Genomic DNA, 17,302 nt, shown 5'->3' on the forward strand with positions numbered 1-17,302 from the left:
CATTTTTACAAACCTACATTGTCCTTTCTCAGGGCTTTTAAAAAAAAAGCCAGGCACAGTGGCTCATGCCTGTAATCCCAGCACTTTGGGAGGCTGAGGCGGGCAGATCACAAGGTCAGGAGATCGAGACCTGGCTAACACGGTGAAACCCTGTCTCTACTAAAAAATACAAAAAATTAGCCGGGCATGACCCAGCTACTTGGGAGACTGAGGCAGGAGAATGGCGTGAATCTGGGAGGCGGAGCTTGCAGTGAGCCGAGATCGCGCCACCACACTCCAGCCTGGGCGACAGAGCGAGACTCCATCTCAAAAAAAAAAAAAAAAAAAAAAAAAACTTACCTAGACTTTTTAAGAGTTTAATTATTTTTACCCATTCATTAGTTGATGGGCACTTAGGTTGATCCATATCACAGATGTCTGTTTTTCAGAATGACTTCTTTTCCTCTGGGTAGACACCTAGTAGCGGGACTGCTGGATGAAATGATAAATCTTTTTTTTTTTTTTTTTTTTTTTTTTTTATGAAGTCTCACTCTGTGAGTGCAGTGACATGATCTAGGCTCACTGCAACCTCCGCCCCCCAGGTCCAAGCAATTCTCATGCCTCAGCCTCCCAAGTAGCTGAGACTTCAGGCATGCACCAATATGCCCGGCAAATTTTTGTATTTTCAGTAGAGACGGGGTTTCGCCACATTGACCATGTTGCCAGGTTTGTCTCAAACTCCTGACCACAGGTGATCCGTCTGCCTCGGCCTCCCAAAGTGCTGGGACTACAGGTGTGAGCCACTACGCCCAGCCTGAAATGATAAATCTACTTTTAGTTCTTTGAGAAACATCCATACAGTTTTCCACAAAGGTTGTGCTAATTTACATTTGCACCAACAGTGTGTAAGAGTTCCCTTTTCACCACATCCATGATACCAGCTATTATTTTTTAACTTTTTAATAATAGCCCTTCTGGATGGGGTAGGGTGCTATCTCATTGTGATTTTAATTTGCATTTCCCTGATGATTAGTGATGTTGAGCACTTTTTCATACATTTTTGGGCATTTGTATATCTTCTTTTGAGAAACGTCTATTCATGCTATTTGCCCACTTTTTATGGGATTATTTATTTTTTTCTTGCTGATTTCAGTTCCTTGTAGACTGTGGATATTAGTATTTTGTTGAATATGATGCAAATATTTTCTCCCATTCTGTAGGTGGTCTACTCTTTTGATTATTTATTTTGCTGTACAGAAGTTTTTTAGTTTAATTAAGTCCATTAAGTCCCATTTATTCATTTTATTTTGTTGTGCTTTTGAGATCTTAGTCATAAATCCTTCACCTAAGCCAATGTTCAGAAGAGTTTTCCCTGTGTTATCTTCCAGAATTTTTATGGTTTCAGGTCTTAGATTAAGTCTTTAATCCACATTGGTTAGTTTTTGTATATGGCAAGAGACAGAAAATGTGTGTGTATAAATACATGTGTGTGTGTGTGTATGTATATACATATACACATACATATACATACACATACATACACACACACATCATGGAATACTACTCGGCCATGAAAAAAAGAATGAAATCATGTCTTTTGCAGCGACCTGGATGGAACTGGAGGCCATCATCCTAAGTGAAGTAACTCAGGAATGGAAAACCAAGTACTGCGTGTTCTCACTCATAAGTGGGAGGAAGTGCTGAGTACCCAAAGGCATACAGAGTGGTAACATGGACACTGGAGACTCAGAGCAGGGGGAAGCAGGCAGGGGAGAAATGAAAAATTACCTATTGGATACAATGTACATTATTCAGGTGACAGGTCCGCTTAAAGCCCAAACTTCACCACTGCACTATTCATCCATGTGACCAAAAACCACTCATACTCCTAAAGTCATTGAAACAAAATTTAAAGATAAAAGAGTTTAATGCATTTATATTTCAAATATAATAGTTCTAGATTACACATAAAAAAGCAGAAAGAAAAAAGTTTCAGTGGCCAAACTTTTACAACGGTTGTACAATCCTCTCTCTCAAGGGATACTCTGGAATTACTTTTTCTATTAAAAAAAGACTGCTGACATGCTAGCAGTCAGTAGCAAAGCTATAGCAATAATCCACAGCAGTAATAACCCAAGGGCTTGACAGCAAGCCAAAACATTAATGTACATTGGCCAAGAAAAAAAATACTCAAGTTGCATAACATCTTTTGTAAAGCTAATATGTTTCAAAGTCTCCAATTCAACAGCAATATAGGGGCAATACGGCAATATAGTTTCTTACAAACTGAACATAGACTAACCACATATCTAGCCATCACACTCCTGGGTGTTTACCCAAATGAGGTGAAAATGTATGTCTACACAAAAATCTGCCCATAAATGTTTATAGTAGTTTATTCAAAATCACCAAAAACTGGAAGCAACCAAGATCAAGATGTCTTTCAACAGATAATTAGATAAACTGTGGTATATATAGACAATGGAATATTATTCAGTAATAAAAAGAAATGAGGTATCAAGCCACAAAATAAATGAAGGAACCTTAAATGCACATTGTAAGTGAAAGGAGACAGTCTGAAAAGAGTACGTACAATATGATTTCAATGACGTGACATTCTGGAAAAAGCAAAACTACAGAGATAATAAAACAATCAGTACTGACTAAGGGTTGGGAGGGAGTGGGGGAGAGAGAGATGGAGTGCAGAGGAGTTGTAGAATACAGTGAAACTACTCTGTATTAGACTGTAATGGTGGATACATGTCATTAGATATTTAGCAAAACCCAGAGATCCCCACAAAACAAAGAGTGAACCCTAATGTGAACCATGAACTTTAGTTAGTAATAATGTGTCAATGCTGGCTCACTGATTTTAACAAATGTAGCATACTAATACAAGTGCTATTAATAGGGGAAGCTGTGAGCAAGGAAGAGGAAGTATAAGGGAACTTCCCAAACTACTCCAAACGAATAAAATTACTAATTAACAAAAAAAGAAATGGAGTATCCCAAAAGTGCAGGATGGGAAAGAGCCAGGGGAAGGCGCAGGGCTGGGGGCTGTGATCATGTAGACCAAAATCAGACCATGTGAAGAAAGGAGAGCCCAAGAGGGCAAGCCTAGCATTCCACATGCATGGCCAGGGAGGGGCTTCTACACACCTGCACCTCTTGGCAAACTCAGTGATGGTTTGCTTTACCTTCTCCGAGTTCACGCATTCTTCAAGCTTTGGTAACCGGAATGTTTGTGTTTTCAGGCTCAAAAACAGTCAGTGCAAGTGGAACCAAAATTAAGTACCAATCGTATGTCAGGATTCACCTAGGAAAACTGTGAGCTGCTGACTGGACTGCTTCTCTGAAGAAGCTGGTACTCCCTTTTGTCTCTAACTTTAAAAGCTCCCAGGCAGCAACCTGAAATCCACAATCTCTTTGGAATAGGATGGGAAATATTCTGAAGACACAGTTAAACATGGATAAGTCTCAAGCTTTAAAAAGGGTCAAAATGCCAAAGGCAAGAAATTGTGCAGCTTTGACCACAGTGGTGTGACAACCTGCAATTCAGCATGTGTCCATCAGAGTTCCGGAACACAGAGACATCTTGGGATTTCATCTGATTTGGGAAAAGCTTTTTAACTGTAGCTAGGAGTCACCTCACCTCAATGTTCTTCATGTAATCAAGCCTTGGGGATTTTCTGTTGCGGTTCGCCCTTCTGATGTACGGTTCCCAGTAGTATGAAATGGAAAGACGACCTTTCACAGACAACTGTGAAAGGAGAAGCTACGACCGTGGAAGAGAAAGCTCCCTAGAATGCCCTCACAAAACCATCCAATGGAAGACATCCTCTAGGAGGCCTCCAACAGACCCCTTGACACTACAAAAATACCAGAGGCTTAGGAGCTGGGAACTTCCAGGGCTAGAGATCTCTTGCTGTGGTCCTTTCCACCATCACACTGACAACAGTTCTCTCCAACACCTTTCTGCTTGCCACCGTCTTCCTCACCAGGAAGCTACACATACCAGCCACACCGTCTTTCTCACCAGGAAGCTACACACACCAGCCAACTATCTCACTGGCTCCCTGGAGCGCAAGTCTCTTCGTTTTCATCTTGTTTATATCCATGAGCATCACATATACCATCACACACACCTGGAAATGTGGCTAACTCCTATGCAACATCTGGCTGTCTTCTAGCATCACGTGCTACATGGCCTCCAACCTATATTTCTGTGTTGCTCTGACCAGGTACCGGGCCATCACCAGTGCCCTGTAGTACAGTAAATGGGCCATCTCAAATTGTATCTCTTATCCGAGTGCTCTTCTCCTAGATCTCCTGCAGCACCTACTCCACATGTAAGACCTTCTACATTCTGGCTGTGTTGTTCATCATCTTCACACAGTGCCCAACAAGAACATCCAGGCGCCATCATCACAGCACCACTCCCAGGTCATCACAGCACCACTCCCAGGTCATCACAGCACCACTCCCAGGTCATCACAGCTCACTCTGCTCCCTCAACCCCAACCTCCATGAGAGGCAAAGGTGCTTAACTGGCTGTCCTCCACTTGTTAAACACATGAAAATCAAGCATGCTGATCATGTCCTAGAACAACAGGAAATTTACTTACCAACAAGGAAAGCCATAGAAACCCTGGGGATCATTTTAGGGGCTTTTAACATCTGCTGGCTGCCCCTCTTTATTGTGTCTCTGCCAGCCAAGACACCCAACCATACTGAACATTTTCATCTTGCTGAGCTTTTTTTTTTTTTTTTGATACAAAGTCTCGCTCTTGTCTCCCAGGCTGGAATGCAATGGTACAATCTCAGCTCACTGCAACCTCTGCCTCCCAGGTTCAAGCGATTCTCCTGCCTCAGCCTCCCGAGTAGCTGGGACTACAGGCATCTGCCACTACTCCCAGCTAATTTTTGTATTTTTAGTAGAGACGGGGTTTCATGTTGGCCAGGCTGGTCTCGAACTCCTGACCTCAGGTGATCCGTCCGCCTAGGTCTCCCAAAATGCTGGGACTACAGGCGTGGGCCACCGCGCCCAGCCTTGTTATTTTTAAACTCCATCATCAATTCAGTGATGTACATTCTGTCTAAAGAACAGTTTCACCAAGCATTTCAGAAAGCTGTCTTTTTTGCAGAAAGTCTCCTAGTCTTATTTGGTGGCTACTTGGTTATCTCTACCTGTTGTCTTCTGAGCCACCAAAAGTTAGGCAGCTGTGTGAAATGAAACAGGACTGAAATTTGTCAACTGTGTTAGGTAGAAACATGGCTCACAGGGCTACCTGTTGATATAATTCACATGGAAAAGTGCCTGGCACTGAGAAAGAACCCTGGCTCAAAGGACGGTTTCCCAGTGTACCTAAGATTTGTATAAACCTCTAAGGAAAGCAGAGGAGAATAATGACCTGAATTGAAACAGAACTTAAGAGTTCGAATGGAGGGGTCCGTTCCACTAACACTCTCCACTGGAATATAACAGGGATTTGTTGCATTGAGTCTTTCTTAGATCAAATCTGTCCTGTTTGTTCATGAGATATTCAACAGTGGGGTGCAAATGGTCTACGGTGTGGAGAGAGATCCTGAAGCCAGGGGCAAAGACGACAAATAGAATTAGGTTGACTACTTTGTTCCCTTCCTTCTTCCCCAGTAAATTCACACCTAACCTTACTGTTCCGAAGGTAAAATCCCTGATCTCCCCCACTCAAGTATTTATAGGTTTTGGGTCCACCAAGCTTTGAAAAGAATGGCAATTCAAATTTTTTATTTTTGAGCTCTCTCAAAATCACTGTTACTATATTTTTCTTAACCCTAATACACTGCCAAATTGGAATTGATTTTTTAAATGCACTTTTTGTTTAGAATAGTTTTGGATTTGCAGAGAGGTAAGGATGGTACAGGGAAGGTGATACAGAGCATTCCTATGTACCCAGAGGCCGGATTCCCGTACTGTTAACATCTTACATTAGTGTCAACACGGAAACACGGACACGTTATTCTTAACAAGAGTCCATGCTTTATTCACATTTCCTTAGTTTTTGTCTGCTGTCACTTTTCTGTTCCAAGATACTGCCTAGGATACGTCATTACGTTTGGATGGCGTGTCTCCTGGGGCTCTTCTTGGCTGCGGCAGTTTCTTGGACTTTCCTAGTTTTTGGAGGCCTGGCAGTTTTGAATAGCACTAGTTAGGTGTTTGGTGGAATGATTCTTCGCTAGGATTTGTCTACTGTTTTGTTCATAATTGGACTGGGGTTGTGCGTTTTGGGGAAGAGAACCACAGAGGTGAAGTATCATTGACCATTTCAAGTGCACACACTGTCAAAATGACCTATCACTGTTAACAATGACCCAATGATTTTTTATATCCCATTCTCATTGGGAATCTTAAGATGTTGACTCATCAAATAAAAAGGCTGAAATACCATGATCCAAAAATAAGCAATATAAATAATAAATAAAAACGGTAATAACTGCTCAAAACACATTAGCTATTTTTATTTGATCAATTTATATGTAATGGTTTGAAGATAAAAGAGTTGTAAACAACTTTGAATTTATCCTTTCCCTACCAACAGGTTCTGCTTCTGGAAAACATTTTAGTTCCACTGTTGTATTTTTACTGCCATGGCTATTAGGAGAAGCCTCTGACTGGGGGAGAGACGGTAGGGGGTTGCTGCTACCAGCTAATTCAGGGTTCAGAAATAAACTATGAGATGGATCGTTTCCACATACAAGTACGCCTAAACTGCATCTGAGTTCCTTCAGTAGGAAAATGTCCTGTACTGTCCGAGTGAACGGCTTCAAAGACTCTGTTTAAAGATAACACACACAGTTATGAACATTTTATCCCACGCCAAAACGCTTTGTAATGTAAGCTACAGGCGAGTGCACTGTAAACGCCGCTAAGATATTCAAAACACCCTTCCCCTCAAGCAAAATCTTGATTCAATTCTTCTCAGTCTTGGTGATGGCCAAGGGACTATGGTCCCAGAGATTAGTTCAAGTAATATTAAGTAGCTGAAATTTTTCTGTGTTTCATCTACCACCACCCATGTCATTCCTAATACCTCACAAAGCAGGCAAATGAATGAAAACTAAAGAATAATAATATTCAATCTGAAGTCTTGTTCAAGTAATACACTTTATCTCCATGACTTTTTGCCTGTCAATATCTATGTATTTGTCTCTATACATCATATTGGCTGAGTTTCAGAAATAAATGATAACACAAAATGAAAAAAAGATGTCAGGCATGGTGGCTCATGCCTGTAATCCTAGCACTTTGGGAGGCTGAGGCGGGCAGATCCCTTCAGTCCAGGAGTTCGAGAACAGCCTGGCCAACATGGTGAAACTCCATCTCTACAAAAAATACAAAAAATTAGCTGGGCATGGCGGCATGTGCCTGTAGTTCCAGCTACTCAGGAAGTGAGGTAGGAGGACTGCTTCAGCCCCAGACACAAGGGTTGCAGTGAGCCATAATTGCACCACTGCATTCCAGTCTGGGCAACACAGTGAGATCCTGTCTCAAAAACAAACCAATCAACCGATATATATGTATGTATGATACTCTATTAAAACAAACAAATCAACCGACATATATGTATGTATGATACTGTATTAAAACAAACAAATCAACTGACATATATGTATGTATGATACTGTATAAAAACAAACAAATCAATTGACATATATGTATGTATGATACTGTATTAAAACAAATAAATCAACCGATATATATGTATGATACTGTATTAAAACAAATCAACCGACATATATGTACGTATGATACTGTATTAAAACTAAGTTTCAGCTGTAAGCACCACTCTTCTCTCCATGGTCCTACACAAAATTTCAAAAGTTTAAACAGTAAAAATACGGTGGCTGGAATAATAAATGCTGTTTTGACCTTTGCTCGCTGGACAGAAGTGTGGAAAAAGTTGTTACTCCTGCCTAAAAATACATGTTTTACCAAGAAAAAAATGATTACTTATTTTGTTATTTTTATACAATTTTTAAAAATACACAGATCCCTTGAGAAGTTTAACCTGTCTCTAAACCTACCATATTCATTTTATTTTTTATGGATACTAAATTTAAAGCTATCTCTATTTTATCAGCCAACAATGGTGCTGGAAATACATCAAAAATGTTGATTTTGATCACATTAATACAGTAACGTCAACAAAAAACAGTACATAGAATGGGCAGGATCTAAGCACTGAAAAACAACAGGCATAAAGGTAATTGTCTACAAAGCAGTAGTACTAGGCCAAATTCGGTGGCTCATGCCTGTAATCCCTGCACTTTGGGAAGCTGAGGTGGGTGGATCATCTGAGGTCAGGAGTTCAAGACCAGCCTGACCAACATGGCAAAACCCTATCTCTACTAAAAATACAAAAATTAGCTGGGCGAGGTGGCAGGCGCCTGTAATCCCAGCTACTCGGGAGGCTGAAGCAGGAGAATCACTTGAACCTGGGAGGTGGAGGTTGCAGGGAGCCAAGATCATGCCACTGCACTCCAGCCTGTGTGACGGAGTGAGACTCAGTCTCAAAAAATAAATAAATAAAATAAAAAAGAAGCACTAATAACATAAACCTATTTTGAAAATAGCTGTACTAACTATCTGGTAAGTTTTAAGACACACAAAAGTGTGTAACATGATGAATTATTGGGGCTGTAGTGTACGAAGAGAGCACAATTACTGATCCTCTGCTGCCTCCTGTGAAGGATGAAGAGGAAAGACAAAGAAAATATATTCAAGATTTGCATGGTGTGTGTGTGTGTGTGTGTGTGTATGGTGTGTGTGTGTGTATGTGTATGGTGTGTGTGTGTATGTGTGTGTGTGTCTCTCCTGCTGCCATGTAAGACGTGCCTTGCTTTCCCTTCACCTTCTGCCATGATTGTAAGTTTCCCGAAGCCTCCCTAGTGACTCAGATATGGAAATGTGAGTCAATTAAACCTCTTTTCTTCATAAATTACTTAGTCTCAGGTAGTGTCTTTATAGCAGTGTGAAAATGGACTAATACGAAAACTTTTCTAAAAATGTTTACCTAGTAAAAAATAAGAAATGCATTACTTGCAAATGACCTTTGAATTCTAATCAGTCTATCTTTTCTTGTAACGTTAATCATCTAAGGCTTTTTTAGTAGCTTGCTGTCATGTTCTCACGATCTGAAAGGCAAAATTTAAAGACTGAAGACCCATGCAATCTTTCAACACTTTGGTTTTAAATGAAGTAATCCTTATAGAATGAGAGCGAAGAAAATGGGAGCTGAAAAATAAATGTTATAAAAGTAAAATACATGCCCCTAACACTTATGACCTAATAAAGTGATAATCCATCATGTCACCAACATTTTGGGTATAATCAGCCTACGGCGACAAACAGGCTGTGGGCACAGTGTTGAGTCAAGTCTTTGTGCATCCAGATGCCTTCAGAAACCTGCACTGTATTAAACCAAATAATTAAATCACTCCCCTCCCCACAAACCTCACAACTGCAATAACCAGTGAAATTTTAAAAATTCGTATTTTACTAATAATATCCTACACTTAAAGAAAAGTTTAATAGGAAACGGAACCCAAAAGGCTTACACATTATGAATCATAGTAAAAATTACAAATAACTTCTAATCCACTAAAAATTGTCTGGTTTTATTTCTTACCAACATGCTATTGCGCCTAATAAGAAGTAAATGCACGAGAAGCACAATTGGGGAAAAATATACAATGATCAAGTGAGATCATGAGAAGTGACAGCATGAGAAGTGAAAAATGTTTTGAAACTACTAAGTCTATTACTTGAAAATATTACTATTGACAGATCAAAACGAACACAAACAAAATAAAACAAAAATCAGATGATCATCTCAATAGGCCCCAAAAAAGCAGTTAACAAAATCCAGCATCCCTTTATGATTAAAACCCTCAGCAAAACTGGCACACAAGGGACATACCTTAAGTCATCTATGACAAAGCCACAGCCAACATCGTGCTGAACGGGGGAAAGCTGAAAGCATCTTCCCTGAGAACTGGAACAAGGTAAGGATGCCCACTTTCACCACTTCCATTCGACGAAGTACTAGAAGTCTTCGCCAGAGCAATGAAACGGAGAAAGAAATCAACTACGTCCAAATCGGAAAAGAGGAAGTCGAACTATCATTGTTCGCTGATGATAAGGTCATATACCTAGAAAGGCTTAAAGACTCATCCAAAAGCTCCTAGATCTCATAAACGAATTCAGTAAAGTTTCAGGATACAAAATTAATGTACACAAATCAGCAACACTACTATACACCAATAGTGACCAAGCTGAGAATCAAATCAACAACTCAATCCCTTTTACAATAACTGCAGAAAACAGTAAAATACCTAAACAAGGAAATGAAAGACCTCTACAAGAAAAACTACAAAACTACTGAAAGAACTCACAGATGACACAAATAAATGGAAACACATCCCATGCTCATGGATGGGTAGAATCAATATTGTGAAAATGACCACACTGCCAAAAGCAATCTACACACTCAATGAAACTGCCATCAAAATACCATCATCATTCTTCACAGAACTAGAAAAAACATTCCTAAAATTCACATGGAACCAAAAAAGAGCCTGCACAGCCAAGGCCAGACGAAGCAATAAGAACAAATGTGGAGGCATCACACTACCCAACTTCAAACTATACAACAAGGCTATAGTCGCCAAAACCAATCGTGGTACTGGTATAAAAATAGGCACACAGACGAATGGAACAGAACAGAGAACCCAGAAATGAAGCCAGATACTCACAGTCAACTGATCTTCCACAAAGCAATCAAAAACATAAAGCAGGGAAAGGACACCCTATTGAACAAATGGTGCTGGGATAACTGGCAGGCCATGTGTGAAAAATTCATTTCTCACCTTACACCAAAATCAACTCAAGATGGATCAAAGACTTAAATCTAAGACTTGAAACCATAAAAATTCTACAAGATAACACTGGAAAAACTCTTCTAGACACTGGCTTAGGCAAAGACTTCATGAACAACAATCCAAAAGCAAATGCAACAAAAAGATAAATAGATGGGACTTAATTAAACTAAAAAGTTTCTGCACGGCAGAATAAACAATCAGAAGAGTAAACAGACAACCTACAGAATGGGAGAAAACATCCACAAACTATGCATCTGATAAAGGACTAATATCCAGAATCTACGAGGAATTCAAATCATCTAGTGAAAAACAAATAAATCAAAGAGTGGGCTAAGGACATGAATAGACAATTCTCAAAAGAAGATATACAAATGGCCAACAAACATATTAAAGCTCAACAATGGCCAGGTGTGGTCGCTCACACCTGTAATCCCAGCACTCTGGGAGGCCGAGGAGGGCAGATCGCCTGAGGTCAGGAGTTCAAGACCAGCCTGACCAACATGGTGAAACCCTGTCTCGACTAAAAATGCAAAAATTAGCAGGGTGTGGTGGCAGATACCTGTAATCCCAGCTACTCAGGAGGCTGAAGTAGGAGAATTGCTTGAACCCAGGAGATGGAGGTTGCAGTGAGCCAAGACTGTGTCACCGCACTCCAGCCTGGGCAACAGAACGAGACTCCATCTCAAAAAAAAAAAAGCTCAACATCACTAATTACCACGGAAATGCAAATCAAAACCACAATGCAATATTTAAAAATCAAAAACTAATAGATATTGGCATGAATTTGGTGAAAAGGGAACACTTTTACACTGCTGGTGGGAATGTAAACTAGTACAACCACTATGGAAAACAGTATGGAGATTCCCTAAAGAACGAAAAGTAGATCTACCATTGATCCAGCAATCCCACTGCCGGCATCGACCCAGAGGAAAAGAAGGCATTGTACGAAAAATACTTGCACAGGCATGTTTATAACAGCACAATTCACAATTCCTAAAAATACGGAACCAGCCCAAATACCCATCAATCAGCAAGTGGATAAAGAAAATGTGGTGTGTGTGTGTGTATATATATACACCACAAAATTCTACTCAGCCATAAAAAGGAACGAAATAATGGCATTCACAACAATCTGGATGGAGCTGAAGACCATTATTCTAAGTGAAGTAACTCAGGAATGGAAAATCAAACATTGCATATTCTCACTTACAAGTGGGAACTAAGCTATGAGGATGCAAAGGCATAAGAAAGATACAATGGACTGTGGGGAGTCAAGGGGACGTGGGAGTGGGTGAGGGATGAAAGACTTGTAGTCTTTGGGTATGGTGTCCACTGTTCAGGTGATGGGTGCACCAAAATCTCAGAAATCACCACTGAAGAACTTATCCATGTAACCAGATACCACCTGTTCTCCAAAAACTATTGAAACAAAAAATAACAATAAAAAAAGTTTAAGTTTTAACTCATTTTATTTAGATGGATACTTTCTTGACGTATCTATCAATTCTAACACAAAAGCAAGCACTGTACTTTAGTGGGAGAGAACTAACAGCATTCTCATGCAGATCAGGTATAATCTGAAGACGTCCACGACCATGCAGTGTGGTTTCATGTGCACTGGTACACATCCGTAGAAAAGAGAGGAAATGGGGACATACATTAAAATTCAACACTGGAAAATAAGCATTGTTTAGAAATGGTATCACTACATATTTGGAAAAGCCAAAAGAATAAACAAAAAAAAAAAAAAAAAATCCAAACCTTTAAGAGAATTCAGTATGATGACTACGTACAAAACTGATATACAGAAATCACAAGCCTTCATGTGTACAAAAAAACAAGCAGTTAGAAGATATAATGAAAACTATAACACTTTGTAACAAAATGAAAACCTAGGAATAAGCTGAATAAATGTATAAAATCTATATGAAGGAAACATTAAAACATTTCTGAGAAACAAAAAATGAATTCACGGTAAGATATACCTGACTCTTGTCAATTCTCCATAAATTAGTAACTACATATTTTACGTAATCCCAATAAAAAACACAACAGAGCCGGGCGTGGTGACTCACGCCTGTAATCCCAGCACTTTGGGAGGCCGAGGCGGGCGGATCACAAGGTCAGGAGATCGAGACCACGGTGAAACCCCGTCTCTACTAAAAATACAAAAAATTAGCCGGGCGCGGTTGTGGGCGCCTGTAGTCCCAGCTACTCGGGAGGCTGAGGCAGGAGAATGGCATGAACCCGGGAGGCGGAGCTTGCAGTGGGCCGAGATCGCGCCACTGCACTCCAGCCTGGGCGACAGAGCGAGACTCCGTCTCAAAAAAAAAAAACAAAAAAACAAAAAAACAAAAACAAAAAACACAACAGAAAGGCAGGAGATGATAAAAGCTGACTCTAAATTTCAAATAGAAAAACAGCCAAGAAAAAAAAAGCTAGGGCACTTCTGAAAAAGAAAAGTACCTTGGAAGGAATTAGCTATTAACATATATCACAAAAACACAAAAATGAAAGTAATGTTAATGGATACACAGATCAATATCACTAGAAAATAAGAAACATTCTAAAATATAACTTTTGTAATATGTCACAAAATCCAGAAGTCTTAAAACATTCACTTTAAGACGTCTGAACACACACACACACACACACACACACACACACACACACACACACACACACACACAGTCAAAAGCCAAACAGAGCTAGGAGCAGTGGTCTTGGGAGGCCGAGATGGGAAGATGGCTTGGGGCCAGGAGTTTGAGACCAGCCTGGACGACATCTTTCTTTAAAAAAAAAAAAAAGCGCAGGGGCTGGGTGCAGTGGCTCACACCTGTAATCCCAGTACTTTGGGAGGCCAAGGCGGGTGGCTCCCTTGAGGCCAGAGAATTCAAAACCAGCCTGGCCAACATGGTGGTAAAATCCCATCTCTACTAAAAATACAAAAAATTAACCAGATATGGTGGTGGGCACCTGCAGTCCCAGCTACTTGGCAGGCTGAGGCAGGGGAATCACTTGAACCCAGGACGCAGAGGTTGCACTGAGCCGAGATCGTGTCACTGCATTCCAGTCTGGGTGACAAAGTGAGACTCCACCTCAATAAATAAGCCAAACAGGAAGAAATGTTTAGAACTCACATCAGACAAAAGAGCTAATGTTTAAACTGGGAAGCAATTTCTACAAATCAACTTTTAAAAAAAGCAGAAAAGAACTCAAAATAAAAATGGGTAAAGCATATAATCAAATAACAGAAAATACAAAGGATTTTAAATATAAAAATATGTTCAACTTTACTTACAATGAAAGAACTGCAACTACAATGACAGTGTTTTCTCACCTATCAGATTGCCAAAAAGTAAAAAAGTCTTTTAACACACTCTGTAGACAACTATGCGGGAATATATCGCTTTCATCACTGATAGTAGAAATGAAACTTGGTACAATCTCTTTAAGGCTACTTGGCAAAATCCATCAAAATTATAAATGCATATCCTTTCACTCAGCAGTTCAAGGACTTTATCCTAGAAATATACTTGACTTGACATATGTATAAACTAAATATGTACAATGCTTTTTACTATAGAATCATTGTATGTAAAGGTAGAAATTTTTAGCAAAATAGATGTCCATCAGTAGAAATGTTGCTAATTATAGTATATCCATACAATGTCATTAGTAAGAACAATGAAGAAACCCTTGGAAAGAATACCAAAATACATTAACTGAAAAAAGGAGAAAGAACAAGTAGCAAGGAACAGTAAGATTTGTACTGAAATACACAAACACACACATTTTTTGGCTCATATATGAACGACGTGTTTGTCTGGATGCCCCTGGTCTGGGCTTAAAATTGTCATCTTATTAAACACATAAATGAAGTTGTACCATCCCAAGTCCATGTACTAAACCAGTTTAGTACAGTTTCAGTAAAAGTCAGACGGGCAAAAAGAATGTCAGTTCACACACTCTGGCAATTTACAAGGCACTTTTAAGAAACAGCATGAAAAGCACTACTGGAAGATACTAACCGTGTTTCAGTTTTTAAAAACTGAATATGCAATTTTCAGTTCTTTAAATTTTAAAAAACTGAATATGAAACAGCAATCTTAACAATCTACCTACTGCAGCAACAGTTCCAAATTACTAATCACAAAAACATAAATTGAAGAATGAGCAAGAAACTCTGACAGCATTTAGATATAACTTAGTGGTAGGTGTGAGGACGTATGAGGAATGGGCCACTGAACTCAGAAGACCTGCACCCTACCTTCTTCTGAAGAACGTTAACCTTCCGCTCCTTCACATCCAACATGTCCTTGAGGTCGTGGATCTCTCCAGCTTGCGTCCCCTTCTCTTCGGCCATATCCTGAATCTGCTTCGTCTTTTTATTCAACATGGTTTCCTTCTCTTCCAAACGCAACCGGAGAGCGTCCACCTAAGAATGTAAGAGTTTTACAAGTGATGAATTAAAAAGAAACGCATGTAATTCCTTTCAAATAGATATGTTATAAAGGTTATAAAGAGGTTGAGTTTTGTTACTCTATAGAAGTAAGTATCATCTACGTCTATGTTTCTCTGGATTCAGAGTCCAGCGTGCTCACCATTACACAACGGAACCTCTACGACTATGTTTCTGAAACTTCATGTGCATCAGAATCATCTGGAGGCCTAAATCAAGTCCGTCGTTTCTGATTCAACAGCGCTGGGGTTCAAAATGAGTATTTCTAACAAGTTCCCAAATGAAGCTACACTGCTTTAGAAAATCTAAAACTAGGAAAAGGGAAAAAAAGCATCACCAAGCATAACACTGGCTATCTCAGATAATACAATCTAGTATGAGAAACAACCCCATAATGCACTTAGATATCCATACAAAGCAAAAGCAAAGGTCTACTTTTAGATGGCAAGACTAACCAGCTAAAAAGTTTGGTAACTAGTTACCTTTATCCCTGAAGTTTAATGCCTTTCATTAGATATAACTTTAAAATAACAAGAAATCTAATGACATTTATTTTAAAATCCATTCACAGAAAATTTTATGAAGCTTTTAGCACCCCATACATATTCACACACCAAATTTGCTTTTTGCTTTTCCACCCAAGGATTAATAACAAATAGTTAAATACTTGATTATAGGAAAAGAAGGAAGTGGATTTCTTTTATCTAAGATTCAGGGCTGTTCACCAGGAAAACAGTGAGTCATATTTTCAAGCCGAAAATTGTTAATAAGCTGTTTTACATTCTTTTTTCATTATTGTCATTTCAAACATATAATCCATAAAAAAACTATTAATGAACTATTTTATATTTTTTCATAATAACTCTTTGATAGTTAATGTATATTTCACCTTTATATCACATCTCGATTTGGGCTAGCCACATTGCAAGTACTTAACAGCCACAAATGGCTGGTGGCTACCACAGAGAACAGTGCAAATCTAAGAAATCAAGTATGGTTCTACGGTCTCTCATCTTTAACTTGTCTTATCTTATTTTTCCTATCTGAACGTGGATTAAACCACAAAGAAAATATGAATAATGTTTCATATTTAGGGTACATCAAAGCACTCAGGAAGATCTAATACAGGTTGACCATCCCAAAATCTGAAAATCCAAAATCCAAAATGCTCCAAACTCTAGAACTTTTTCAGCACTGACATGACACTTAGGAAATGTTCAATGGAACATTTTGGATTTTCGGATTAAGAATGCTCAACCAGTAAGCATAAGTGTAAGGCAAATATTCCCAAACTCAAACTCTGAAACACTCCCAGTCCCATGCATTTTAGGTAAGGGATATCCAATGTGTGGTGTATTTAAACTACAAGGTATCTGAGAACCAATACTGTGTGTATGGTGGTACTTCCTGCTCAGTTAAGGAGCATGGAAAATTTCTTAACAAAACTTAGTCTCACTGGAGATTGCTATAATAAGTACTTGCTACTACTGTAAGTACTTACAAGTCATGTTGGACCATACTGGAAAGGAAAAACATGTAGATAAGCCATATTTCACTCTGCTAAACTACATTTCTACCAACTACTTCTTTCATTTTTATTTTTGAGAGGAAGTCTTGCTCTCTTGCCCAGGCTGGAGTGCAGTGGCGCGATCTCAGCTCACTGCAAGCCCCGCCTCCTGGGTTCATGCCATTCTCCTGCCTCAGCCTCCCCAGTAGCTGGGACTACAAGCGCCGCCACCACGCCCGGCTAATTTTTTGTATTTTTAGTAGAGACAGGGTTTCACCATGTTAGCCAGGATGGTCTCGATCTCCTGACCTCGTGACCTGCCTGCCTCGGCCTCCCAAAGTGCTGGGATTACAGGCGTGAGCCACCGTACCTGGTCTCTACCAACTACTTCTATGCAACCAGTCTCACCAAGTCAGAAAGTAAAGAACAATCAT

At 39.5% G+C, this 17,302-nt stretch overlaps 1 protein-coding gene across 6 annotated transcripts in view; it reads right to left on the reverse strand.

Annotated features, from left to right (window-relative positions):
- The window catches only part of ERC1 (ELKS/RAB6-interacting/CAST family member 1), a 502,036-nt gene that overhangs the window by 385,791 nt on the left and 98,943 nt on the right, over positions 1–17,302 (reverse strand). For all 6 annotated transcript variants that reach the window (XM_025401992.1, XM_025401990.1, XM_025401993.1 and 3 more), the window contains one exon: positions 15,170–15,337. In XM_025401992.1, the coding sequence (XP_025257777.1) occupies positions 15,170–15,337 (168 nt within the window). The remainder of the gene's footprint in view (positions 1–15,169; positions 15,338–17,302) is intronic.

Source organism: Theropithecus gelada, chromosome 11, assembly GCF_003255815.1.
Source record: "Theropithecus gelada isolate Dixy chromosome 11, Tgel_1.0, whole genome shotgun sequence".
NCBI classification, from domain to species: domain Eukaryota; kingdom Metazoa; phylum Chordata; class Mammalia; order Primates; family Cercopithecidae; genus Theropithecus; species Theropithecus gelada.